Raw genomic sequence first — 27,241 nt, forward strand, 5'->3', positions numbered from 1 at the left:
TGAATTGAATCTTGTCCATGAGTTTTCACATGATAAACCATGAGATATTGTTTTTCTCACTGAATTACATCTGGCCCTTTATTTTGTAAAGGATTTACTTAGATGTATAAAGATGCTTTATATTATACATAAACACCCATCTGCTATCTCTTAAAGGAACAGTTCAGTGTAAAAATAAAAACTGGGTAAATAGGCTGTGCAAAGTAAAACATGTATCTAATATAGTTAGCCAAAAATGTAATGTATAAAGGCTGGAATGACTGGATGTCTAACATAACAGATCAGAACATAACAATTCCTTTTAATATCTTATTGTTAGTATTCTTTCCTTCTATGAAATAAAAAGATATGCTTCTACTTTCATTTGGGATACTAAGTAAAAACCACAACTGTCCCCCACAAAATGTGTCAGATTTGCATATGACATTCTAATAGTAGTTAAACTACAGGACACTCACAAACATCCCCTCAAGTACCATTTAAATTCCGATTAATATGATGAAGAAAGTGATATTCTGAGAAAATAAGCAATTGATTTAATTTTATATGGTGTTTTTCATTCAGCAGCTCTCCACTTTGGGATTACAGCAGCTATCTGGTTGCTAGAGTCCACATTACCCTAGCAACCAGGCAGTTGTTTTAATGAGGCAGAACAACAATACCAAAGTTCTTCTTTCCTGCTGCTCCCACACTGCTTCTCCCTCTCCCTCCCTCCCTCTGCCTGGTTCATGTAAAAGTTGTTTCCACTGTGCAATCCATGGCCATCTTGGATTTTTTTTTTCCTCAAGCACCGGGTAACTAAGAAGAACCAAGGACAAGCAAGGCAATGTGGGGCAATTAAACAGCCATCTAGGATAAGGGCAATGTGGGAACAATGATCTGAGATAGGAGACTGTGAGCCGTGAGGTTTACAAAATTCCAGGGTGAGGAAGTGCCCCCCTTGCCCCTATTTGCATATGCCCATGGCTATAAAATACTAACAGTTCATTTAAAATTGATGCACAATTTTGTTTTTATATTGTGCTTGATAAACACAATAGAAAAGTATGTGAAATTATTTTCTTAGGGTGACAGGTCCTATTTAAGTCTGCTAAAGATCATTAAATCGTTAAATAAATTGAAAAGGGTTGTTTTGCCGCCAATATGGATTAATGCAGCTTAGTAGGATCAAGTACGGTTTCATTTTTACAGAAAAAAAGGAAATCATTAGAGGGACTCTGTGGGAGATGGCCTTCCAATAATTTGGCGTTATTAGTATTGGCAATTGTCTGGCAATTGTAGAAAATCACAGGGCCACAGCTTGCACACAAATGCAGATATTCCCCAGTGGGTGTCAAATAAAAACCTAAGCAGAATGAATAAAATCAGATCAATTCTTGATCAAGACTGTTAGGTTTGGGTCAGAAAAAATGACATGCCCAATTTTAGTATTTTCAGATTTTCTGCGGACAACAAAACTCTGTGGGGCACATTTACTAAGCTCGAGTGAAAAAAAGTTTGAATTTCGAAGTAATTTTTTGGGTACTTCGACCATCGAATAGGCTACTACGACCTTCGACTTCGATTCGAACTAAAAATCGTTCGACTATTCGATAATCGAAGTACTGTCTCTTTAAAAAATACTTTGACTACATACTTCGCCACTTTAAACCTACCGAGGTACAATGTTAGCCTATGGGGACCTTCCCTGGCACTTTATTTTTTGTTCGAAGAAAAATCCTTCGATCGAACTATTTTTACTTCGATCGATCAAAGGATTTGCACTAAATTCTTCTAATTCGATATTCGACCCTTGATAAATGTGCCCCTGTGTGTGCTATTGGATGCAGATGGTCAATAAAAGTTGTTCAAGGGGATTACTGTTAATATTCAGTTTAGATTTATTTCATATTATTAATTATAATTGAGGCAGTCTAAATAAACTAAAAAAAGCCAGTCTCCAGACAATCTTAAGTATGTAGTATCTATTCTAGAAGATGCAAAATCTTTAATGGAGCCCCTGACAAGCACCAGTGTCTGCTCTCAACAAAAAATATACTCTGAAACATAGAAGGCATACTATGCTTATAATTCAAAATATATTCTAAAACATAGAAAATCAAGTAATTCTGTCCTTAAAATTATGGATTCATACTAGTCCAGCAAAGTCTTATGTGCCTATAGAAATAGATATTCTCCATTTGAAGTCTCTGACATAAGTATCTGGTTTTGTGTAGCGGAGTTAGTGATGACTTCAGCATCCGTCTGAAGCACTGTAAGAACTAAATGCAAAGCTCTGCGCCATGCTTCCAGCTTTGGTGTAACATTATCATACACTGGTAAACTGTGGTGTGAGATGGAAATACCCATTTCATCATTAAATAAATCTTTTTTGGAATACTGATCACGAACATAGTCAATAGGTGAAGAGTGGTGGCTTATATTTTGAAGTTCATTCTCTATAAACGTCACAGCATCCAATTCTGAAAGGAATCCACCCATGTTGCAAAGAAGAACAGAAATATACTTGTACCAGCCTTTGGCAAGACAGCCGATAATAGGTGCTCTGTAAAAAGTAGCACTTTCAGTCATCCATGACGAGAGGCAATGGAACTGGGCATTGTCATATGCATAGAAAGATGATGAAGATTCTTGTACGAGCTTCTGAAGGTGGTGAATACACAAAAGTTCAATGGCCCCACCTCCATAAAACACGTTTCCTTCCTGAAGAGCATGATGTAACCTGTATGCACACGTCAAAAACTGATCTTCTATGGACTGCATTGTAGATGGTATTCTGCTACTAAGTGTAGCTGTTATCAGGTTCAGTTTCTTTGCTGTGATAGAAATAACTATTTTTTGACTTACTTCTATTATGGAGTTTGCTCTAGTGCACAACGTGACAAAGGCCTCATTGCCCACAGAGCAGCAGTTAATTTGAGTTAGGTACGTCACAGGTTCTGCGCCAGTGCATTCACTGAACGCTTGCAGAATATTTTGCTTTACTTGAGTAACAATAAGGATATTTCTATGAATGCACTGTTTTAGAAGAAAAGGGCACACATCGCCTCTTACTAAAATCAAGTTTATATTAGCTTGAATAATTTTTTCATATGCCCTACTGATCCAAGAATCCTCTAAGTTATGTTTTTCATTGCCCGCATGTTCAAACACCATTTTAACATTGTCTGGATTGTTAAAGCCCAGATGACGATGGCTTTCAGTTAATTCACCATCTACAAGAAGGATTCGAAGTGGTTTTCCATTGAGATGTGTAATGACAGCAGCACTCTCAGTTGGGACTAAAGTAGTGTATCCAAAAGATACAGTTGTGTGCTCTTCGGACAAACCTGGTAAACTACACGTCTCAAGTCTAGAGATGTTGAAACTGCTTTTGTCTAAGGAGTTTTCTTTAATTTCTGCACAATGTAGACACACTGCATTTTTCACAAGGTTCATAACTGGCTGGTAGCCATGAGCCAAGCCTTTTGCCAAGCCATCCAGGGTTTCATTATTTAATGTAGTTGTTTGAGGCCTTTCAGGCACATCCTGAAAAAAACTTAAATCTTCAGCTAAGTGCCTGCTGTGAAAAAGCCTTCTCCTCTGAGTTTTATAAAGATTTGTACCAGTACATAGCGGTAAAGGTTTTTTATGGAACGCTACAGGAAATTCAGAAGCTGTCCTCATATTAGAAACACGAGGCAGTGGATTGTTTTCTAGTTCTGAAGAACAATTGCCCTGATCCCCTGAGGCTGAATAATTTGAATGATTTATGCCATTGGTCTTGATATTTGTGCAATCACTAGTTACCTGGGATACTAGAGATACCTGTAAAGAGTGAACATGCCCAATGCATGAATTTAATCCATCCAGCATAACAGAAACGATTAACGATACAGGGATCCCTAAGTGTAAACATTCCTGTACAGCACTGCTCCATGCCCCAACCATGAAAAACAGAGTTGTTGTTCCAGTTTTATAGCTTTTGTGATGCGCCTGAATTGTTTCATTAAGAAGTTGTCCAATGGCACTAGTGAGATCCAGATTTTCCAGAAGTCGGAATGAAGAAGAAGTCAATATACTTTCATGAGTAATTTGGTCAAATATAAACTTGTATGATTTCATGGGCCCCATAAAAGAATTCACAGATGTTGCCATGCTTAACAATTGCTGAAGTCCCTTGTGGCCTCTTATCGCCATATCAGTCAATCGGTGATTTGTTAATATTACCTGTATAAAAAAAAAAATATTAATTATATTAATGATATTAAACAGAGTAATTTCATATAAGAGTTTTGCCGAAGAGAAAGTACTTGATAGGGCTAATTTATGAACACAGAGCAATGTACAAGCATGTATGCAAATTATCATGCTTTTTATTCACAATGCAGCATTCTTCCCCAGAATTCCAGTGAAATAGCATGCGTCTGCTAAGCAGCGTGTACAATAACATGTATGTGATTTGTCAATGTGCTGATGCTAATGTGTCCACTTAACATAAGTTGCATTTACAGCTTGCCATTTTATTTTCAGCAACCGGTTGTATAAAATGTGGCATCAGCATATGATTCATTATACGCAAGACACTTGCTTACATGGGTTCAACTAACAAATGAAGCCCCTTAAATAACATGTTCCCAAGGCAAGCATTAATTCCAGGGTACCATTTCATTCAATGTGCTTTGCACTTTGCACCTTATCCAGCAAGTAGAAGTAACCAGTGTTTTGGCATGAGAACAGAGAGACATATAGTTGAATGAATATTTGTGAATACCAGGGTAATATTGATATCAAAAATGAAAGGAAAGCACACAAGGGAATGCCTATCAGCACCAGCAGTTAGAGTGCTCTGCATTAGACAGATGGATCCCCCACACTTGTACTCCCTCCCTCTTATGATGGGGTATTTATTACAGGATTATAATATAATCACATTTAATTCTCGTTAGCTGTCCTAGTTATATAATATCATTTGAAAAGGCAGCAAAAAAGATGCTTCTAGGCTTGTGTATCCCATAATATCCAGGGAATGTAGAGTATTTCTAGTTGTAGCTAGTTAGCTTGGGTCAATATATATATATATATATATATATATATATATATATATATATATATATATATATATATATATATATATATATATATATATATATATATATATATATATATAATTTTTATTATTATTAACGTGTATTTATACAGCACCAACATATTGTGTAGCACTGTAAAATAAATGTGATTATACAACTAAATCAAATTAATTATATACATAGAACATATGGTGTTACATACACCACAATCAATACAGGTACAAAAGGTGAGGAAGGCCCTATGCAGAAAGAGCATACAATCTAAAGGGAAGGGAGTAATACACAAGGTGTGGGCAAGATCGAATTAAGTGGGTGAGAAATGTGGTACTGTATGTGGTGTTGCATTTGGTAGTTAAGCAGAGTGAGGGTAGGCTTCTTGAAAGAACTACATTTTAAGAGATTTCTTGAAAGCAGAAAGGTTGGGAGAAAGTTGGACAGACCGTGGGAGAGAGTTCCAGAGGAGGGGTGCAGCCCTTGCAAAGTCTTGAATGAGAGCATGTGAGGAGGTAATGAGAGAAGAGTTAAGTAGCAGGTCAGTAGAGCAGCGTTATGGGGCAGAGTTATGAAGTGCTTTGAATGTCAGGGTCATTAATTTGAATTTGATTCTGAAAGGTAACGGAAGCCAGTGCAGGGATTGACAGAATGGCGAGGCACAGGAGAGCAGTTGCTGAGGTATATGAGCCTCGCAGCAGTGTTCATTATGGACTGGAGAGGTGACAGTCTCTGGAGGGGGAGACCAATTAAAAGAGAGTTACAGTAGTCTAGACGCGATATGATGAGAGAGTGAATAAGAATTTTGGCAGCATCTTGGGTGATAAATGATCGTATTTTGGATATGTTCCAAAGGTGGAAGTGACATGATTTAATAAGTCACTGGATATGAGGAGTGAATGACAGGGCAGAATCAAGGATAACCCCGAGGCACCAGGCCTGGGGAGAGGGGGTGATCGTGGAATGGTTAGCTATGATGGATACTTCCGGGATGTTACTGGTGTTAGTTGGAGGAAAGAGAACCATTTCAATTTTAGAGAGGTTTAATTTAAGGTAGTGTGCAACATCCAGGTAGAGATCGTGGACAGGCAGGAGACGCGAGTTAGGAGTTATGGGTTGAGATCAGGAGATGAGCAATAGATCTGAGTATTGTCAGCATAGAGGTGGTAGTGGAAACCATAAGAGTTGATTAATTTGCTGAGGAAGTATAGAGGGAGAATAGTAAGGGTCCCAGGACAGAGCCTTGAGGAACCCCAACAGAAAGAGGTAGGGGAGAAGATGCTACTGCATTGTAGGAGACACTGAAGGAACGATTGGTGATGTAAGAAGAGAACCAAGACAGGGCTGTGTTACTAAGGCTAAGTGAATGGAGGGACTGGAGGAGAGAGAGGGTGATCTACAGTGTCAAATGCAACTGGGAGATCAAGCAGTATTAGTAGTGAGAAATGATTGTTGGCTTTTAGCGGTTAAAAGGTCATTAGTTATATATTATATATATATATTTCAGAAGGACCCACACTCCATTTTCATGTGAATAAATTGTGCTGAAGGCCGAGTGTTTTTATACAGGTCATGGAACTTCAAGGTAACTTCTAATATCCTCATATTTTGCAACTGGGGGTACTTTATTTATTATAATACACAAATTTCAGTGAGTCATGTGACAAAAATGACATCAGATTTCACCGTTTATAAGTATATAATTTACAAGATATTCATAGCTTTTGTGTATTATATATATAGGTATTGCACCTATTATCCGGAATCATCGGGACCTGGGGCTTTCCGGATAACGGGTCTTTCCGTAATTTAGCTCTTCACACCTTAAGACTACTAGAAAATCATGTAAACATTAAATAAACCCAATAGGCTGGTTTTACTTCCAATAAGGATTAATTATATCTTAGTTGGGATCAAGTACAAGCAACAGTTTTCTTACTACAGAGAAAACTTTTGGATTATTTGATTATAATGGAGTCTATGGGAGACGGCCTTTCCGTAATTCGGAACTTTCTGGATAACGGGTTTCTGCATAACGAATCCCATACCTGTAATTTTACACACACACATATTTATATGTACGTGGTAGCCCTCTTTTCCCTGACGAGTACATATACAAAGTGGATTGCACATGGGTTTGGAGTCCGGTGCCTAGGGGGCAGTCATAAAAAGACCAAAATGAAAATGCATCTCTGTACATCTCTGTACCTCATTTCACCCTATCTGCTTCACTCACCTCTCAGTTGCACAGTGACAGCCTCCGTTCTTGTGGGTAGTACTGGCCGCCATTGGGCTCCTGGTATTAGAGGAAAAACCATAAATACCATAATCCTCCACGCGCCTGCGGCCCAAGACGCAGCGGAGGAAAGGGGGAATGGTTTCTCAAAGGCATTGCTGTTGCTATGGAGACGCAGTGCAGTTTCTACTTTCGGTTTGTGCGGCGGGATGTCGAGCGCCTAATGTGGCGGGGAATGGATTGACGCGTGAGTGTGGGCGGGACCGAAAAGCAACGGAGAAGCCAGGGATTGGATTAAGTAGGAACTGGTGGGTTGGGCTGGTAGCTGGGGGTGATTGTGTGTTGGTGGTGTGGATACAGCGACTGAGAAACACAAGTGACAAGAAGGAGAGCTGGAGTGCTGTAGGTGGGCTGCTCTGATAAAAAATGGTACGTTCTGCTGCTATTGTATTTCTCTGTTCTGCTTTAAATGCATGTGTAGCTTATTTACGCCAGTCACAGACAGACAGGCAAGTGAGGTTTATTATACCAGTCCTTCGTTATAGTTTTACGACAGCTGGGGCTTTCTTTTCGCCAGATGAGGAAAACCCGCCGTGCGCTATTTTGCTGCATATTGTCGCGAGTATTGCGTGTTGATGAAGCAATGCTGCGCCTGCCTGCGACTAATTCCACTTGCCGCTGTATCGCGTGAATGTGCTGTCAGACTGGAACAATCAGAGCCCACTGGTTTCCAGAATATCTTTCCCCCCCCCCTTTATTTAACATGTATTACTTGAATTATATTTCTATATGTCAGTTTGAGTATATTTAGAATTTTCATTGTATTAGTTGCATTTTGCATTCATATTGTACAAGCTATACTAACCATGTAGCCAGTTCTGTAACCAATAGCAACAACTGGATAGATTTCCCGTGCATTCCACTACTAGTGCTGTGAAGTTGACCCTCTGCCTGAGTCAGTTTAGTGAAATTCCACTGTTGAAATCTACCTCACAACTGCGCCAAATATTGCAAGTTGCACACATTTCTCCTCCTCATGTGTCAGATCCTGTTACCCATAGCAACAGCAAAACACATTGCCCCTGTATTTCACCACTAGGGTTGGCACCTTTTCTAGAAAAAAAATACCGGCCATCCTATGTTTTTATGGTTTTTCCCTATTGCTATCATGCAACTGACCAGGAGGCAACCTTATTCACTATGAGTGCTATGAAGTTACCCCCCGAGTCAGTCCACATAGTTTGGGGAAATTTCACTGTTGACATTTACCATGACACTTTTTACCATGACAAATTTTGCAAATTGCACATTGGCAATTTGTATTCTTGTATAAATTGAGTGATTTAAAGGAGAAACAACCCCCTTATTAAAAAAACCCTACCCCACATAGACCCCCCCTCCCTCCTCCCCCCAGCCTAGCTGATACCCCTGGCAAATGCCCCTAACTCTTTACTTACCCCTCAGCAGTGTCGGACTGGGACCCCAGGGGCCCACCAAAAACCCTTAGACCGGGGGCCCACCCAAAAACCTTTAGACCAGGGGCCCACACAAAGTATTATTTTCTTCCTCCCCTCACTCAATCTCTATTCTCCTAGTCTCTTTTCTTTACATACTATAACCTATTATTCCATCTATTTAGCCTCTTTATACTCATAGAAATAGGGATTGGCCATGAAATAAGCCAAATATTTAGAAGCAGGAGGGCCCACTGACACCTGGGCTTACCGGGAGTTTTCCTGGTATCCCTGTGGGCCAGTCCGACACTGCCCCTCGGTGCAGATTCAGGGATCGAAGTTCATGGCAGCCATCTTCCAGCGCTTCGTGTCTTCTTCCAGCGCTTCGGCAATTTCCGTCCATTTCTGCGCATTTGTCACAAGCCGGGAAATTGCTCCAAATGCGTATGCACTGCTCTGCCGATCTCATTCTCAGATTATCGAAGACCAGGAAGATGGCTGCCGTGACCTTCCGATCCCTGAATCTGCACTGAAGTAAAAAATTAGGGGCATTTACCTGGGGTAGCAGCTAGAGTGAGGGGGGTCTATGTGGGGTAGGGTTTTTTTTAATAAAGGGTTTGTTTCTCCTTTAAAGGTAGTACCAAAACTGTATATTGGTATGGGCTGCACTGTATTTAGCAACAATATCTGCAACCAAACACTTACCGAAAACCCTAAACACTACCTGGATGCTGTCTGAAGAGGGAACTGTACCAAGTTTTTTTTTCTTTTTGCATATTGAAAGAAACAAACTCATCAAATCATTTAATAATAGTCACAAGATAATTCAACAGTGACAATGCTAATTTCCATGTCATGTTGCCGTTATGTTACATACAGATATTGTCAAGTCATTGAGGCTTCATTTTTTTTCACTGGAATCAAAAGTGAAGCACAGAAATACTTGTTCAATGCTTGAAATAATGTAAAGGAGAAGGATTGTTCAAATCACTGGGAGGTGTCGGAAAACAACAGTGTGAAAAAGACGGCTTTTTGCTTAAAGCTTGACTTTTCACTCACTTTTACTGTGCATGCGCACCCGTCATGAAGAAGAGAGACTCAGGTGGGGGTCAGCTTCATTGCATTAGTAGTGGAATGCAAGGGAAATGGGTTCAAGGGGTTGGTTAACTTTTAGTTTGATGTAGAGAGTGATATTCTGAGACAATTTGCAATTCGTTTTTATCGTTTATTATTTTTGATTTTTGAGTTCTTTAGCTTTTTATTCAGCACCTCACCAGTTTGCAATTTCATCAATCTGGTTGCTAGAATCTAAATTACCCTAGCAACCATGCATTGATTTGAATGAGAGACTGGAATATGAATAGGGAAGGGCCTGAATAGAAAGATGAGTCATACAAAGTAGCAATACCAATAACTGTATAGTCGTACAGAGAATATGTTTTTTTAGATTGGTCAGTGACCCCCATTTGAAAGCTGGAAAGAGTCAGAAGAAAAAGGAAAATAATTTTAAAAAAAAAACTATAAAAAAGAATGAAGACCAATCGAAAAGCTGCTTTGAATCAGCCATTCTATAACATAATAAATGTTAACTTAAAGGCGAACTACCCCTTTAAGATGTTGCTATGTTTACAGATACAAATAAGAAATACATTCTACATATATTCAAACTGACAAAATTATTTAGAAATATAATTCAAGTAATAAGTAGAGGGAAAAAAAAGGATAGTCTATTAGTTTGAGTTGACTAACTAGACCTGATTGACCTATCTGATCCATTACTTGTATGATTATTCTGAGGTTTGACCCTATACTTGTACAGTGAACCCATACATTTGTAGATCAGCGCTACCTGCCTTGCTGGTTGTACTGTAGGCGAATTGATATATATATGTGTAATCACTGTTGTAGAAAATGCTTTCTTCAATAGGCATCTCATTTTGTTAGAATTGATATTCTGGACACCCTGAAGCAACATGTGTGGCGATCTTATTTTCTAAATCATTATGAATAGACACAGCCCTCCGTTATTGTTATGGCAGTTTTGCAGAGTGCTGTCAGTCTTGGACACTAGATAAGACTTAAACTGAACCAGGCAGCAGAGCTAAACACTTCGCAAGAGGGAAATGTCATTGGTTTCTGTTCACTCATATGACCCTTTGATAAATATGCCCCTAAAAATCCTATAAGAGTGAATAGAAAGTCCCTCTGGCAAAATGTATCAAGCTCTGTTTCATTTTTTTAAATAGTATAGGACCTGTTACCCAGAATGCTCAGGGCCTAGGGTTTTCCTGATAAGGGATCTTTCTATAAATTGGATCTCCATATCTTCTCATTACTTAAAATAATTCAAACATTAGATATACTCACTGATATTGTTAGCCTCCTTTAAGGCAGGGCTGCCATTAGAAATAATGAGGCCTGTACCACAAAATTTTCTGACCACCGCCCACCCACAGGTCCAGCCACAGTGAAAACAAAAAAACATTGATGGCCAGAGCCCTTGCGTTATTAAAAAAAAAAAGTGTTGGTCAGTGCCCGCCCATAAAAGTACAATTGGTGGCTAGGGTCCCCCACATGTTAAAAAAAAGTTTAAGTCCCGGTAAAGTGGTATGGGGATTAGATGAGCTGGAGGGGAAGTTCAAATCTCAGCAATCCAATTCCTGAGCAGGTCAACCGGGATTTAAACATCTGTGACCAATAAGGGAAGAGAATGCTGTTACAGGCCTTATGATGCAGTCACCTATGCTCCCGCCCACCATTCCAAAGTCGGCAGCTCACTAAAAGCAGATCTAATACCCTCCAGGCCCAGGACAACACTCCCCCTTGTCCCCCCTGATGGCGGCCCTGCACTAAGGATTAATACAATTTTAGTTGGGATCAAATACAAGGTACTGCTTTAAGTTTCAAGTATTTGAAGTTTCATGTATTTGGAGACTATGAGAGATGACCTTCTCATAATTTGGAGCTTTCCGGATAACTGATCCTGGACATTCCAGATTCCAGGTTGACCAGATTTGTAATTAAATGATAGATTTGATATTTTTGGTTTCTGAAAAGGGAAATGAAGCCTAACTTTCACAACATATTTATGTGTGATAAATAAATCAACAAGTGTTAACAGGAGTTTCATACGCAAGTTAGAGAACCCTATGTTTTGTGTATTTTGGGTTATAAGACTTTAGTTCTATTATGGTTCCGAAGACAAGTATTTATATATAAGTAAAACAAACATAACACCAACTAATCCAGTTCCCTGCCAACCTCTCTTCAGGCCTCTGTTCTGCGTAAACCAGGGTTGGGTGCAACTCAGCGTAGGAGAACAGGAGCAAAACCTGACCTGACAGAAGAACAAAAAAAGGAAATCCGTGAAGCATTCGATTTGTTTGATACTGATGGAACTGGGACAATTGATGTCAAGGAACTAAAGGTAAGTTATTTATAAAACTGAGCTAATATACATAGATATACTCGAGAATATAGTAAATGTGCAGATTATGTAGCTTTTCTGAACTACAACTCTTTGTGGCCACCAATAGTTGAAATCCTCTTCAACATCATCAGATTTATGTACAGGAGAGCTACACAGGTTTTTAGACCTGCGGCCTTTTATTAGTGCATATATTGTGGAGATAAACAATACACCATAAGGACTGATCAGTAACACAAGTATATGGCCACTTTAATTTCTGATTCAACCATGTTGCTTTAAGAGCAAACATGTTGAGAAACTAAAAGAATTGCAGTCTGCAGTGATTAATTTTTAATTCATTATTATACATTTAGCTCTTATATATTTAGCAGAATTCTCCAGCTTTCATCTTATAGTACATCTTATGATGTTTTCAAACATGAAAAATGTTCTTTTCTGAAACCAGATGTCTGCCCTTCTATCTGACAGTATTACAAAACAGTAACAACATTTAGGGTCCCATTTACTTAGCTCGAGTGAAGGAATAGAATAAAAAAAACTTCGAATTTCGAATGTTTTTTTTGAATACTTCGACCATCGAATGGGCTACTTCGACTACGACTTTGAATCGAACGTTTCGAACTAAAAATCGTTCGACTATTCGACCATTTGATAGTCGAAGTACTACTGTCTCTTTAAAAAAAAAACTTCTAAAACCTACCGAAGTCAATGTTAGCCTATGGGGAAGGTCCCCATAGGCTTTGCAATCTTTTTTTGGTCGAAGAAAAATCGTTCGATCGATATTCGACCATAAGTAAATTTGCCCCTTAGAGACCTCTTATAAATTAAAATGGGTCATCAGTTTTTGATAAAAACTTTTTATCAGCAGTGGGCTGTGCAGTTTCTTCTGTTTTACTGTACAAGGGCAAAACTTACCATCTTATTGTGGATGGAATGATTTTCAAAGGGATTCATTACTTTTACCATATAAACACTTGATTAAAAGTAAAAAGCAGAATCTGTTTTGACCATAAAAGGCGCATTTTTATTCTCTTGAAGGTATCACATCTGATATTGTCCATACATTAGAGTCCTATAGCGGGTCTAGTATGTGGGTTACCTGCAAAAAAAGTGGGTACCCTGTGAAAAGACGGTTGGATTTTCAGGTGTGGGTATAGATGCAGGTTGGGGGTCTCATCTAAATTTCTTATCTTATGTTACATTGTCTATATTTTAGTCCCTTTAAAATTTTACAAAACGTGTTTCTGTCCCCACCCACGTTTGATGACGTCACTTCCGGTTTACAGCAACATCACTTCCTGTTTGATGGTGGTCAACAGGTTGCGGATAAGGCAGTTGTGGGTCGAATTGGTTCCACACAGGACTCTACCATAAACGTACCAATATGAATGAATGTTTTGTCCAATTTCAGATTTATTGCCTGGCATGTTCTGTGTATACTATAAACGGTGCCATAATATGTATTTCATAAATGCCAGTCAGAAAATTTTAAATATGTTAATATTTGACAGGTGGCTATGCGGGCTTTGGGATTTGAGCCAAAAAAAGAGGAAATGAAAAAAATTATATCTGACATTGACAAAGATGGTTCTGGAATTATTGACTTTGAGGACTTTCTGTCTCTCATGACTCAAAAAATGGTAAGAAATCTTGTAGTGGTTTGCATACAATTATTCTGCAAATGATTTAGTAATGTGACCATTAATTACCTCTTCTTATATGTATCAGAGTGAAAAAGACTCAAAAGAGGAAATTATGAAGGCTTTTCGTCTATTTGATGATGACAATACTGGCAAAATCTCTTTCAAAAATCTGAAAAGGGTAGCCAAGGAATTGGGAGAAAACCTTACAGATGAAGAGCTACAGGTAAATTCGCTATAAACTACTAGGAGATTTTATACATGGGTGTCAATATGAACTTTTTTGTATACAGTTTTAAATCTTTCTACGTGCTTGTTTGTGAATTGGACAAGCAGCTGTCCTAAAAAGCCGATTTAGATGTTAGTGAATAAAATGGAATCCGTTAGCTTACACATTTAGGTGTGCTCAAACCCAGAGCTGTGGAGTCGGAAGCAATTTTGGGTATCTGGAGTCAGAATATATTCCAACTCCTAATAACTTTAAGTACAAGCACTGAAAATAATCAAATCTGATTTAAAAACTTCCATGTAGGAGGATATGGCAGAAGAAATTCTGTTTCTAAGAACAATACTAGTTAATTTTGGATTATATTTAAGTTATTCTACAGCTATATGCCAGGTTCAATTTATATATATATATATATATATATATATATATATATATATATATATATATATATATATATATATATATATATATATATATATATATATATATATATATATATAAATGTTCAGTGTCAATGCAATAAGCAGTAATGTTGGGGTTGACTTACCCAAACAAGCAGGGGATCCAGGTGCACAAACCCTAAACCTTCAGCTAAGGAAGGCAATATAGCAGATAATCATAAATGGGTTGGCACAAACTGGATTGTAACCCAAAAATAGATGTAGTAAAAAAAGTAATTTTATTAGAGCAAAAACTTGACAGCAAAGGGCTTAGTAGTGATGCTTTTGCTCTAATAAAAAGATTTTTTTACTACATCTATTTTTGGAGTTCAATCCAATATATTATCAATTAATATATGTTGTTTTAGGGTTTCCAATTGTTTATGTAGTTAAACTTTGATTTTGTTTTAGAATTACAGACGGATGTGGTTTATTGGTATATTTAAGGAACAGTGACACCAAAAAATGAAAGCGTAAAGTAATTAACATGTAATATACTGTTAGCATGCATTGGTAAAAGCTGTGTGTTTCCACAGGTTACATAACAGATAAAACACCATAGTATTGGACTGGGCTTATCTGTTACATGCTATGTAACCTGTGCTTTTTCTCCTTTTTTCCAGCTTGAATTGCTGCCCCCGTGGCTACACAGCTGATTGTTTATATAAACTATAGTAGTCTTTCTGTAGCAAACACGTTTTACCAGTGCAGAGCAACAGTACATTATATTTTAATTACTTTCATACACTTAAAGTTTTTGGTGTTACTGTTCCTGTAAAAACAGAGGAGTCTGCATCAGAGGTAACCGTATATGAGGAGTCAAAGGGTTTATGTACCAACTCCACAGCCCTGCTCAAACTTGCATTTTGCAAATGCATAACTGTGTAAGAAATGGCTATTATAGGGGTTCAGCTGCAGTGTCACAGATGGTGTTATTATAAAGATACCGCAGGGAGCTGAATTATAATAATGTTGTACAGTTAAATTAATATTCATGTTTATTCTAGGATATATATTTCTTTTTGGAACACCCACTTTTTAAACTTTTGTGTTTTTGTAGGAAATGATTGATGAAGCCGATCGCGATGGAGATGGTGAAATCAATGAACAAGAGTTTCTTAGAATTATGAGAAAGACAAGCCTTTGCTAAATGACAACATGAACATATTAGACTTTATGGCTTTTTTTTGTTAAACTTTGTTTTTTTTCTTGTTTTTTTTTACCTCAGATTAATTCTACATTCAAAATGTTTATATTTTCCTGTGTTATTTAATTTCATAAAAAAATGCCTTAAAACATCTATATCATCTGTGTGAAACCGTGCTGATGAATGTGTTTGAGGGACTGTTTCCCTTGTGCAACCAATTATATGATTCGTGGTTACTGTGGTGAAATACAGTTTGATATGCCAGAAGTTTTGTGACTTTGGCAAAGGGAATGAGCAGGATGTTTATTTATTAAATGAGAATTTGTGAGGAATGAGGGTATGCCTAGTGCCTACCAAGAGAGTTACAACATTCTTAACCAGCAGCGAACACATTTAGCCACTGATAAAAATATTTTGAGTTGTCAGTGTGGTAGGAATGCATTGGAATGTTTTACAAAGGTTCAGTGGTTTGTTTATAAATCGTTTTCTTTTGTTTAGGCATGAGAGGAGTATCTCCAATGTAACACAGGTACAACATTGTTCCTAAAACTTTAGAATGCCTTACTTAAGTTGTAAAGAAACAAATGTGCTCCCATAGAAGCAATGTTTTAGTTCAATCAAAAACCATCTTGCATCAACACACATGTAGCCACAGTCTTAAAGGAGAAGTAAATACTTTTTACTTGGGTTTGTCAAAACTTATGCACCCTAAAGTGATTGCATTTACTTACCTGACACTCTGGGCCGGTGTTCCTATCAGCAGAAAACTGCACCAACCCGGGGATTCTTCCAGTGAGCACCATGGATCGATCGTCTTCCTTCTTCTAATGGCCTTAAAGGGTTGGTTCACCTTTAAGTTAACTTATAGTATGTTATAGAATGAACAAATCTAAACAACTTTTTAATTGGCCTTAATTTTTTATTTTGTAGTTTTTAAAATTGTCTTCTGGCTCTTTCCAGCTTTCAAATGGGGGTCATTGACCCCATCTAAAAAAAAAAACAAATGCTCTGTAAGGCAATATTGTTATTGCTACTTTTTTATTATTCAGACACTCTTCTATTCATATCCCAGTCTCTTATTCCAACAACTATAGGGTTGCTAGGGAAATTTGGACCCTAGCAACATGATTGTTGAAATTACAAACAGGACAATTGTTGAATGGAACGCTAAATAACTTAAAAACCACAAATAAAAAAAAATTGCCTCAGGAAATTGAACTCTATATCATGCTAAAAGTTATTTTAAAAGTGAACAACCCCTTAAGGGCAGAGACAAATGAAAAGATTTGAGGAAGATTTAGTTGCCTGGTGAACAATCACCTCTTCTTCGGACGACTAATCTCCCCAAATAGCCTTCCTGCTGGCTAAATTGCCGGCAGGATGGCACTCGGAGCACTTTGTTTTCCGAAGTCGCCCAAAGTTCCCTCGTGAGGCGACTTCGGAAAACAAAACGCTCTGAGTGCCCTTCCGTTGGCAATTTAGATTCTGCCGGTGGAAAGGCTTTTCGGGAGATTAGCCGCCTGGAGAAGAGGTGATTTGTCGCCGGGCGACTAAATCTCCCTGACTGTTAACGTGCGCCCTTATCCTTAAAAAGAACATAAAATGGTGATTTACCTTTAGTACTTCTGTATGATCTCTTTGTTTAGGTTCTTTGTATGGCTTTGAGGCCACATTTTTGTTTTGTTTGACCTTATCCTTACCTTGACCTTATCTGTAAAGATTTGTTGTATTGGGGAATCTTGTGTCACTATAAACTGCATTTGGAACTTAATTCCATTACATAAATTAGGGATGCGCCGAATCCAGGATTCGGTTCGGGATTCTGCCTTTTTCAGCAGGATTCAGATTCGGCCTAATCCTTGTGCCTGGCCAATCCGAATCCTAATTTGCATATGTAAATTAGAGGCGGGTAGGAAAATCACATGACTTTTCATCACAAAAGAATGGTTTTTTCCACTTTTTCCTTTCCTACCCCTAAATTACAAATGCAAATTTGGGTTCGGATTCAGTTTGGTATTCGGCCGAATCTTTCATGAAGGATTCGGGGATTCGGCCGAATCCCAAATAGTGGATTTGGTGCATCCCTAGTGATGGGCGAATTTGCGCCATTTCGCTTCGCCGAAAAATTCGCAAAACGGCGCGAATTTTTGCGGGCGTTTTGCAAATTTATTCGCTGGCGGCGAATCGCGCAAATTTGCTGTGAATTCGCGCCTGGCGAATAAATTCACCCATCACTAATCCCTAACATAAATGAGGCCTGCAGAAGCATACCAAATACTATGATTTATGAATGTAAACGCTAAATTGCACTTGTAAACTTGCCAGTAGCATCCAGTCAGCAATTGACTTTGAACAAGTAGGAAAATAAAAGTGAAGACCAGATTGATTGCTGTTTTCAACTTCTATTTGGTTGATCTTTGTCTTCAGACAAATCCAAACCTATACTTGAAAATAATACATCAAGCAGCTTTGTTAAAACTAAACGCAAACACTGTTGTACTGTATGTTACTCAACAGACCATTTTTTCCACAAGAAAACCTAAAATAATGGGAGCATATTACGTATCTATAAGTGTATGTACATGTTGGATATTAGCATGATATATAAAAACAAACAATATTAATATTATGCCCTTTTTTTCTTTTATGGAAAGTTGGTGTGTAGTCTACTGCTGTGCAATCAAAATGTTATTTTCTAAATTTGTAGGGTTTTTTTTGGAACACTTAAACAGTTATTGTGTAACAGGGCAAATGTTTGACCTGATCTAGTAACCCCTAGAATAAACTGGCTTTTGAGTTTCATTTTGCATGGAAACATGTTTTCTTTTCATTTGCAGGCCAAGCATTTGGGTCTGCAGTAAACTAGTTGTTTACCCCTTGCTTATGTATATTAGACCTTTGTTTCTGATTCAATCACATTAAACATTTGCCCATAATGTTACAGAAGAACCTATAAAATGGAGGGCAGACGATTTTTTAAAGTTATCATATTTGACAACCATAAAACTCACCCCTTCCCTCAGGCATCTGAGCTCCACTAGACCAAAAAAGCTTACTGTTTTTGCTTTGTGCAACTGTACCAAGACAAATGTGTCCTTGTTTATTTGTTGTTTATTATTTTGATTTCTGATTGCTGTGTTCCCAAAGCGGTTTACAGCAACTGTTGCAATTACTAATGTTTTACCTTATTAATGTTGGAGTGAATATGTTTATTGTTAGTTTAAGGATAATAAAACAATTTTTTATATGTATTATCAATGGCGTCACCAGATCCCTTTCTGATACAGGTATGGGACCTATTATCCAAAATTCGGTATAAGGGATCTTTGCATAATTTGGATCTTTATAACTTAAGCCTGCTAAAAACATTTAAACATTAACTAAACCCAATAGGTTTGTTTTACTATCAATAAGGATTCATTACATCTTGGATTAAGTACAATGTACTGTTTTTTTTATTACAGAGAAAAGGGAAATCTTTTTTTTTTTTTTTAATTATTTGGATAAAATGCAGTCTATGAGAGATGGCCATCCTATAATTTGGAGCTTTCTGGATAACAGATTTCCGGATAATTGATTCCCTATCAATAAAATAAAATACAGTGCTACGCAATATGTTGGCGCTATATAAATACATGTTAATAAAATAATAATATCTGTATTGAAATTGGTATATTCTAGTTTTAGTAAAGAACATTTAGACAGAGTTTTGAACTACCAAAACATAGGTATATGTTGAACCGTAGCTGTGGTGCTGCGTATTGCATAGCTCTGGTTTAGATATATGAATAAATCCTCGAGAAAATAATTTTTCCATATCTTTAGTAAGGGTTTAGACATTTGATGTGCATACACAACTGCCAATACAGTACATTACAATGTCTACCAAATTTAAGATTGAAATAACATAAAAACTACATCTCTTAAATTACCAGCAACAAATGTGAAGCTTAAAAAACTCAGTCACATGAAATGATCAGAAAAGGTTGGCAGGGGCAAGAAAAATTGGCTTGTGATCTGTTATCCAGAAGGCTTGGGATTAGGGGCACTTTCATATGAAGCAACAAGCCTTAAAGGAGAACAATATGTATGACTTCACTTCATACAAACAGATAACAGACTCAATAACATAGTTTTATACATTCCGACTGATGTATCTAGTTGCAGAAAAAAGGGCCAAATACTCATGGTTCATAAAATACCTTGTGTCAGACACTGTCATTATATATCGATACACTACTTTAGTGGTGCACACGGCTTGCAGCAAAAAACAGTTATCCAAAAGTTGGATATTGAAAGTGACTGCCATTTGCTTTATTACTTGAAAAGAACAGAGCATAGTGCCTTGAATCCTTAAGACAAGTTTATTTAATAATTTAAAAGGGGTGGTTCACATTATAGTTAACTTTTAATATATTATAGAACTCCCAATTCTAGTGAACTTTTCAACTGGTCCTCTTTATTTTGTGTAGTTCTGGAATTATTTGCCTTCTTTTACGGACTATTTACAGCTTTCCAATGGGGGTTACTGACCCCACCTAAAAAACAAATGCTGTGTAAGGCTATAAAGGACTTGTTATTGCCATTTTTTACTACTTGTCTTTCTATTCAGGCCTCTCCTATTCATATTCCAGTCTTTTATTCAAATCAATGCATGGTTGCTAGGGTAATTTGGACCCTAGCAACTAGATTGTTGAAATTGCAAACTGGAAAGCTGCTGATTAAAAAGCTAAGTAACTCAAAAACCACAAAAATAATAAAAAGTGGAAACCCAATGCAAATTGTCTCAGAATATCACTCTCTACATCATACTAAAAGTTAATTTAAAGCTAATTTAAATCTAGCTGCTACCTAAAGGGCATATCCACCAAAATAAGAAAAACACGTATTTTTGCATAATGAAATGCATGAAAATGTCCAGATTAAATTAAAAATGTGCAGTACTTTAAAAATGAGATAACAGGTGAAAGTTACCAGCATAATGAAATCAGCTCTGCTCTAGCCAAGAATCCCAATTCCCATAATACATTGCACTCTTCTGTTATTCTCCTCAGGTTTGCTAATCATAGAACATACAAGGCATTGTGGGAATTGGAGTCTCGGGTTATGATGAGCTGACAGGGTTTCAATGGTAACAGTAATCATAAGAAAGAATCTCCTGCACTGAAATAACTGAAAAATGTTAATACATGTTAAAATGTTGGTTAGCATTTTCCGATAATTATATTTATATATTTGTGTCAATGATATATTATAATTCAATTATTTGTGTGTCAAGCCTCTTTTCAGCTGTACAATAGGTTCAAATCCAGTTAAAATTCATATGTTTGTTTTTAGGCCAAAACTCTTTCTGTACATACAACATGCAAAACCTTTCTTATTCACTAGAGGGAGTCTAGTCAGTTTCATTTATTGGGGTTAATGAACAACTCTGCATAAAATCATTTGAAAGAGATAAAAGACCCATAATGAATTTATTTAGTGCATGTAATTTATAGCAGAGTTATTCTGCCGGAAGTCTAGCAGTTATGCTGCAGGCCAAGCTCCATGTGGTTGTAGCACCCACACACCTGTCCCTTTAAATGGTGGCCCCGTGCCTCTCTCTCTTAAAAGCTGCAAGCAGGGGAGGATTAAGCCTGTAGTTCCAACGCTGTGGTCTGTAGGCAATCACTCTCTTTTAAAGGCTAATGGCAGGAGAGGACTAAGCCATCATTGAAGCCAATGCCCAGGTCAAGAGACACGTATCCAGGGGTGTAACTACAGACGAAGCAGACCCTTTGGCTGCAGGGGGGCCCAGGAGGTATAGGGGTCCCATGAGGCCCTAATTCATATACAATTTCAATAAATATTGGTAAAACAGGTCAACCTCTAGACATTTTGGGGGCCTGAAAAATAATTTGCTGTGGGGCCCAGTAATATTTAGTTACGCCACTGCACTTATCCCAAGAAATGCTACCATGCAGGGAGGTGTCAGCCTTTATATACTATGACCGGAGGTAAATAGTTAGGGACCACCATATGGGGTTCACCATGACGTGGCATGGTGGCTTATCGATTTTATGAACATAACTTTGTTACTAAAAACCCCTGTTTTGTACATACATGCATTTGCATAGATATTAGATCACTTATGAGACAGGGGACCAGGGAGCTTCTGCAACACTGTGCTTATTATATTGAACAATATATTGAATATATGGTGTTGATTTACTTAGATTAATGAGATCTTTGGTTAAGGTGCTGCATACTTTTGATGAGTATTGATTTACGTGATGCCTGCTATGTCAGGGCCTGCTTTAAATGAACAGCTTTAAACCTTGAATAGCCCTTTCTAATAAAAGAGCCTCTGCTATGCAAGTAAAGTCCTGCTTTCAAGTACCAGGAAACTGATAAACACTTAGGTCCGCTTGTCGCCCCTTCTAATTCTACTAGAAGGAAAGTGTCCTGGCTGACACATATACTCAGCAGTGATTGGCAGGCCTCAGTCCCAAAAATGCTTAATGGGGGTTGTTGTTGTTGTAAATTAACTTTTAGTATGATGTAGAGAGTGATATTCTAAGACAATTTGCAATTGGTTTATATTTTGAATTATTTGTGTTTTTTTATTTATTAAGCATTTTATTCAGCAGCTTTCTAGATTGCTATTTTGTCAATCTGGTTGCTAGGGTCCAAATAACCCTAGCAACCATGCATTGATTTGACTTAAGAGACTGGCATATGAACAGGAAAGGGAGGGAATAGAAAAATGAGTAATAAAAAGTACCCATAACAATACATTTGTAACCTTATAGAGCATTTGTTTTTAGATGGGGTCAGTGACCCCCATTTGAAAGCTGGAAATAGACTGAAGAAGAAGGCAAATAATTAAAAAACTATAACAAATAAATAATGAAGTCCAATTGAAAAGTTGCTAAGAACTGACCATTCTATAACATACAAAAATTAACTGAAAAGTGAGCCATCCCTTCAAGCACTTAGACAGGAACAATAACAAAGAATGCATGAATATTAATGGTTTGTTAAAGGGATTTTGTAACGGGAACAAGTTTTTTTTCCAAGCGCATAAGTTAATGCTGTTCCAGCAGACTTCTGCACTGAAATCTTTTTTTCAAAAGAGCAAACAGATCTTTTTATATTTCATTTTGAAATCTGATACAGGGCTAGACATTTCCATTTACCCCAGGTGCCCTCAGTCATGTGACTTGTGCTCTGATAAACTTCAGTCACACTTTACTGCTGCAGTGCAAATTGGAGTGATATCACCCCCCTCCCTTTCCTCCTCCAGCAGCACATCAGCAGAAAAATTAGTAGGTAACAAGATAACATCTATCTTGTAAATATAAGAACAGTACTCAATAGTAAAAATCTAACTCCTGTAGTTACATTAAGTAGGAGAAACAGTAGCCTGTCAGAAAGCAGTTCCATTGTGAAGTGCTGGCTCATTCTGAAAGCACATGACCAGGCTAAATGCACTGAGATAGCTGCCTATATTACAACTAAAAAAAAATACATGTTTTGGTTCAGGAATTAATATATGTTAGAGTGAATTATTTGCAGTGTAAACAGTGTAATTTAGAAATAAAAACTACACCATAAAAATCATGACAGAATCCCTTTAAAGTTCACCTGAAATAAGCAGTGAACCCTCACATACAGTCGAAAAAAATATTCTTTAATGTGCACCAGTTCTGAAACACGGAAGGCAAAAACAACAAAAAAAATGTGTCATCGTTACTCTGTTTCTTGCCCTAGTTGATGATGCCAGCAGTCATATACACACATTGGACAGGTTAAAAACAAACCTGGATTCTGACCACCTTTGCAAGGACGATGGGGCATTTGTTCATTTATAGTATAAAGCACTCACACTAACCAGCAAATGATTTCTTGCAAGCTGTAAGAAAATAGTATATATTTTTTGGCATTCTTTCATGTTCTAGAAATCATTATAATATATACTTGTCACAATATATTTTATATAAAATATCATGTCTTGTATGTTCTCAGTTTGCTTTGACAATTTGTTTTTATTCCCAGGACAGCACCCCATGTATATCTATACACTGTTTCTAAGCACAGAAGAGTATCCCTTTATTGCATCACTGTTGCTTGCTATAATTATCTTTGACAGCACTGGGAATCCTTGCTTAGTACTGGATAATTATCCTCTAATGGCCTTATTATTTTTAAACACACTCAGCCTTCTAGAATCAACATTTGTATGGATTACAAAATGACAGTATAAACCTTTTAACTTGTTTGGCTCAACAGACTTGTGATCATGCAGACTGCGGTCTGGTGGTTTTTGATGATTGTAAGCAGCTACAGACAAATCATGTTTGATATACTCAAGGATCATATACAGTAGATGTTTTATGTAACACTGCATTTTTTCAGACTTTTCTGCCCACTTCCTTCCCTACTGCAGCGCTCATATTCAGTCATCTCCTGTGCAGTACTCTATAAGGACTTTCCTATTTCAAATAGTGGAACTTTCCCCGTAGTTAAGTTCTAAAGGTAAATAATGTTGCATTTTCTCAGGGTCTGTATTTCAGCTTCCTTTACTCTTGTTTAAAACTGTTGGTGTATTTTGCATCCATGAATATGTTGAGGTAACTCTTGCAAGGCTCAAGGGCTCTTGACAAACATATCATGGTACCCATTAAATCCTGCTTATAAGTAGAGTACATTTATGGTGTAGTTTTATGGTGTCTGGATAAAAGAAAACCTAGGGACTATGCTGTTATATAGAGTAGCATTCACAGGTCCCACTGTAATCACTATTAGGCATTATATACACAAATAACTAATAGGATCCCACTTCAGAAAGCCAACAACATCTTGAATTCAGGAGAACTACAGCTGGGGCTGGCAGTTGCAGCAGGGGACACAAGAGGCCATATCAAATCAACGTTTAATAAAAAATGAAAACCTGTACTGCAAACATGCTGAAGTTTGTTGAAATCCTATTTATGTAACATGTTCTACACTTGGGGAAAAAAATAGAATTTTGATGTTTATACTTATACAAATAAAAAGCTTTTGTATATTTATACACACCCTGTTAATACACAAAAAAATGAGTAATAAATATGCTATAGTATAAAATACAAGAATATAATAATCCTAACAAAACCTTCTGTTTAATTAATTGGACACTTTCTTTGCCTCTTGTTAAATGCTTGGCAGGACCAGAAATACCCCCTTCCTGCCTGAGCGTCAAATATCTCAACAACTGCCAGAAAATGTTACCCCTACCTAGACAGAAACATTACTTGTTTTGCTGCTACCCTCAATACATTTAATTAACCCTCAAAATGATCAAATGGGTGAGGTCTTATTTATGAGGTTAAAGACTTGAAATTCTCTAATGAAGCCTTCTTGGGGAATCCTTCTTTTCAGCGCAATGTAAATTATAAGAACTAAATTGAAGTGCACAATTTAAATTGTATACTAGTTGAATATTCTGGACCTGGGGCCACAAAAGATTTTTGGCGAACACACTACAGCAAAGGAAGACTCTTTCCCTGGTCCAAAGTTCCCATTGTGTCACAGTTAGTTTGGACCAGGAAATGGATCCATCCAGAGGATTTACAACCTATTACAGATAGTTGATTAAATGCTTCTCCCAAATCGTTGAACTTATCTCACTTAAAAAAACAGCTAATACAAACGTTCTCCTGAGGCCCAGTTTGCCTGTTTGAGTAAAAAAGACTTATGTGTTTGCTCCTGTTTTTGCACGCCTAGATACATCTTGTCTATTGTATTGTATTTGAAATGGAAACCTTTGAATTGGGAGCCATTCTGTCCCAACAAAGTGAATTCTAGGGGCCTTCTCCATAAAGTTATCTCCTTCCAAAAAAAAATTACAATGTTGGCAATAATTAGTTGTTGATAATTGAACTCTCTTTAGTAGAGTACCAACTCTCTGCTGAGCCTATCAAGATTCTTACATACAGTACATTCTTGCATACAATAAATATTGCCAGACCAGTTGGGCTCAAGAAAATCTCTTTTTTTAAAATGGAAAGGATTTTTATGGTTGTATTTCCCGCTCTTACATGCCCTTTACAAATGTTTCCAGTGAAGAGAGGGGGCTGTTATGCACCTTGTGAGGCAAACATTATAGCCTGACCTAGTACGCACCAGCACGAGAGTGAGGGGCGTTAATGTCCACCAATCTACTGCCTCTTTTGACTTTACCTGACTGATTATTAATCTACTTTTCTGGTCTTCCACTGTCTGACTTGTCTGGTCATTTAAAGGAGTAGGATCTCTGTAGGTGTCCAGGACACAAGACAGTTGAATACAGGCACTTGCAGAGCTTTCTCGATTTTCTTTAGGAGTCAAAGTAGTGAAGGTAGACTGAGTTCAACCATATCAGTGTATTACAGTAAATGAATACAGCCAGTGGGTACTTATAAACCCCATTTACATAGCCAACCAAATTCTGTACAATGTATCATTCAACTTTATTATCCTCAATAATGTTTTGTTAGCCTAAAAAAAATAAATAAAAGATGATAAACTGGGAACATAACTCCCCATCATTCTCAGAGCTGCACTGGGCTTTCTGCCTAGTTTATATTTCACATGTAAAGCAAAAACTCAGTTTGAAACCAGCATATAGGGCACCAGACCATTGCACGGGCAGTAGATCAGCTAAGATGGCACCTTACCCAATTCACTTCAGATGGCATGCAAAGTATCTGAAAATAACTGTTACCAGAAATCTCTACCCCTACTTTTTAGTAATTTGCAGAAATTATAAGGCACTGAAAATATAACAAAACAAAAGGGAAAGTGCAGGTTTTGTGACAATAAATAATGAAGCAAAACACAGCAATTATTTGTGCAGCCTAATGATGTAAAACTAAGAATTTCCAAACATCTGTTCATCAACTTCTTCAAATTCTGAATTTATCTTGGCTTGTTACAGTTCTCATGGGTCCAGAACAAAGAATAGACCAAAACATCCTTTTTTCCATTGATGGTGATTTTCCAACCTAATTAACCTTATCCTCATGAGATATTTTGCCATTTAAACCTGCTATGACTATGAATCCTTTTGCAGGCACCTGTTCCTTTGAGAGGAATGTGTAACGTGACAAATAGCTTTTAAAGAAGCATATTGTTATTGATGCAAATGCTATGGTTTTTTCCCACTATTTGTGCAGTGATTAACTTCTAAATTATAAAACTGAAAGAAAGGCAAAGTTAGTAACTGGCCCATGAATGTGTTTTTTAGACATATGTACTTGTGTTTATTGTTTTAATCATGTGTTTGTCAAATAGGGAGAGAAAGGATATTTGGAGCAAGGATCATTTTTGTTCACTCGAGACAAAAATCGAATTCCAATTGTAAATTGAAAGATGCACTGTTATATTACTACGTGAGTCCATTGCAAGTGTTATTGAGCCTTAATGATGGTATATAGGCTAAATTGATACATGTATTTGCAATTTTGTATAGTTGCGCTGAGCACAGGTCAGTCCTGCCTTCCGTTCCAAATTGTTGCTGCTGCACCCTTTTAGGCGGGGGACCTTGGAGTTACTAGCACTTCCTAACCAGACTGTAGCTCCACGTGTACCTTGCGCCCTGCAT

At 37.3% G+C, this 27,241-nt stretch overlaps 2 protein-coding genes across 2 annotated transcripts; one reads left to right on the plus strand and one right to left on the minus strand.

Moving 5' to 3' along the window:
- Positions 1-1,949: 1,949 nt before the first annotated feature.
- Positions 1,950-7,429, minus strand: bbs12.L (Bardet-Biedl syndrome 12 L homeolog). Its single transcript, NM_001099878.1, is given in 2 exon segments — positions 1,950-4,209; positions 7,297-7,429. A coding segment is annotated over 1 exon segment (2,022 nt). The 5' UTR covers positions 4,180-4,209; positions 7,297-7,429; the 3' UTR covers positions 1,950-2,157.
- Positions 7,430-7,534: 105 nt separating this feature from the next.
- cetn4.L (centrin 4 L homeolog) lies at positions 7,535-18,890 on the plus strand. Its single transcript, NM_001096664.1, is given in 6 exon segments — positions 7,535-7,725; positions 12,022-12,177; positions 13,692-13,820; positions 13,909-14,046; positions 15,550-17,095; positions 17,163-18,890. Coding segments are annotated over 5 exon segments (516 nt in total). The 5' UTR covers positions 7,535-7,722; the 3' UTR covers positions 15,640-17,095; positions 17,163-18,890.
- The last annotated feature ends 8,351 nt before the right edge of the window (positions 18,891-27,241 follow it).

Source organism: Xenopus laevis, chromosome 1L, assembly GCF_017654675.1.
Source record: "Xenopus laevis strain J_2021 chromosome 1L, Xenopus_laevis_v10.1, whole genome shotgun sequence".
Classification (NCBI taxonomy): Eukaryota; Metazoa; Chordata; class Amphibia; order Anura; family Pipidae; genus Xenopus; species Xenopus laevis.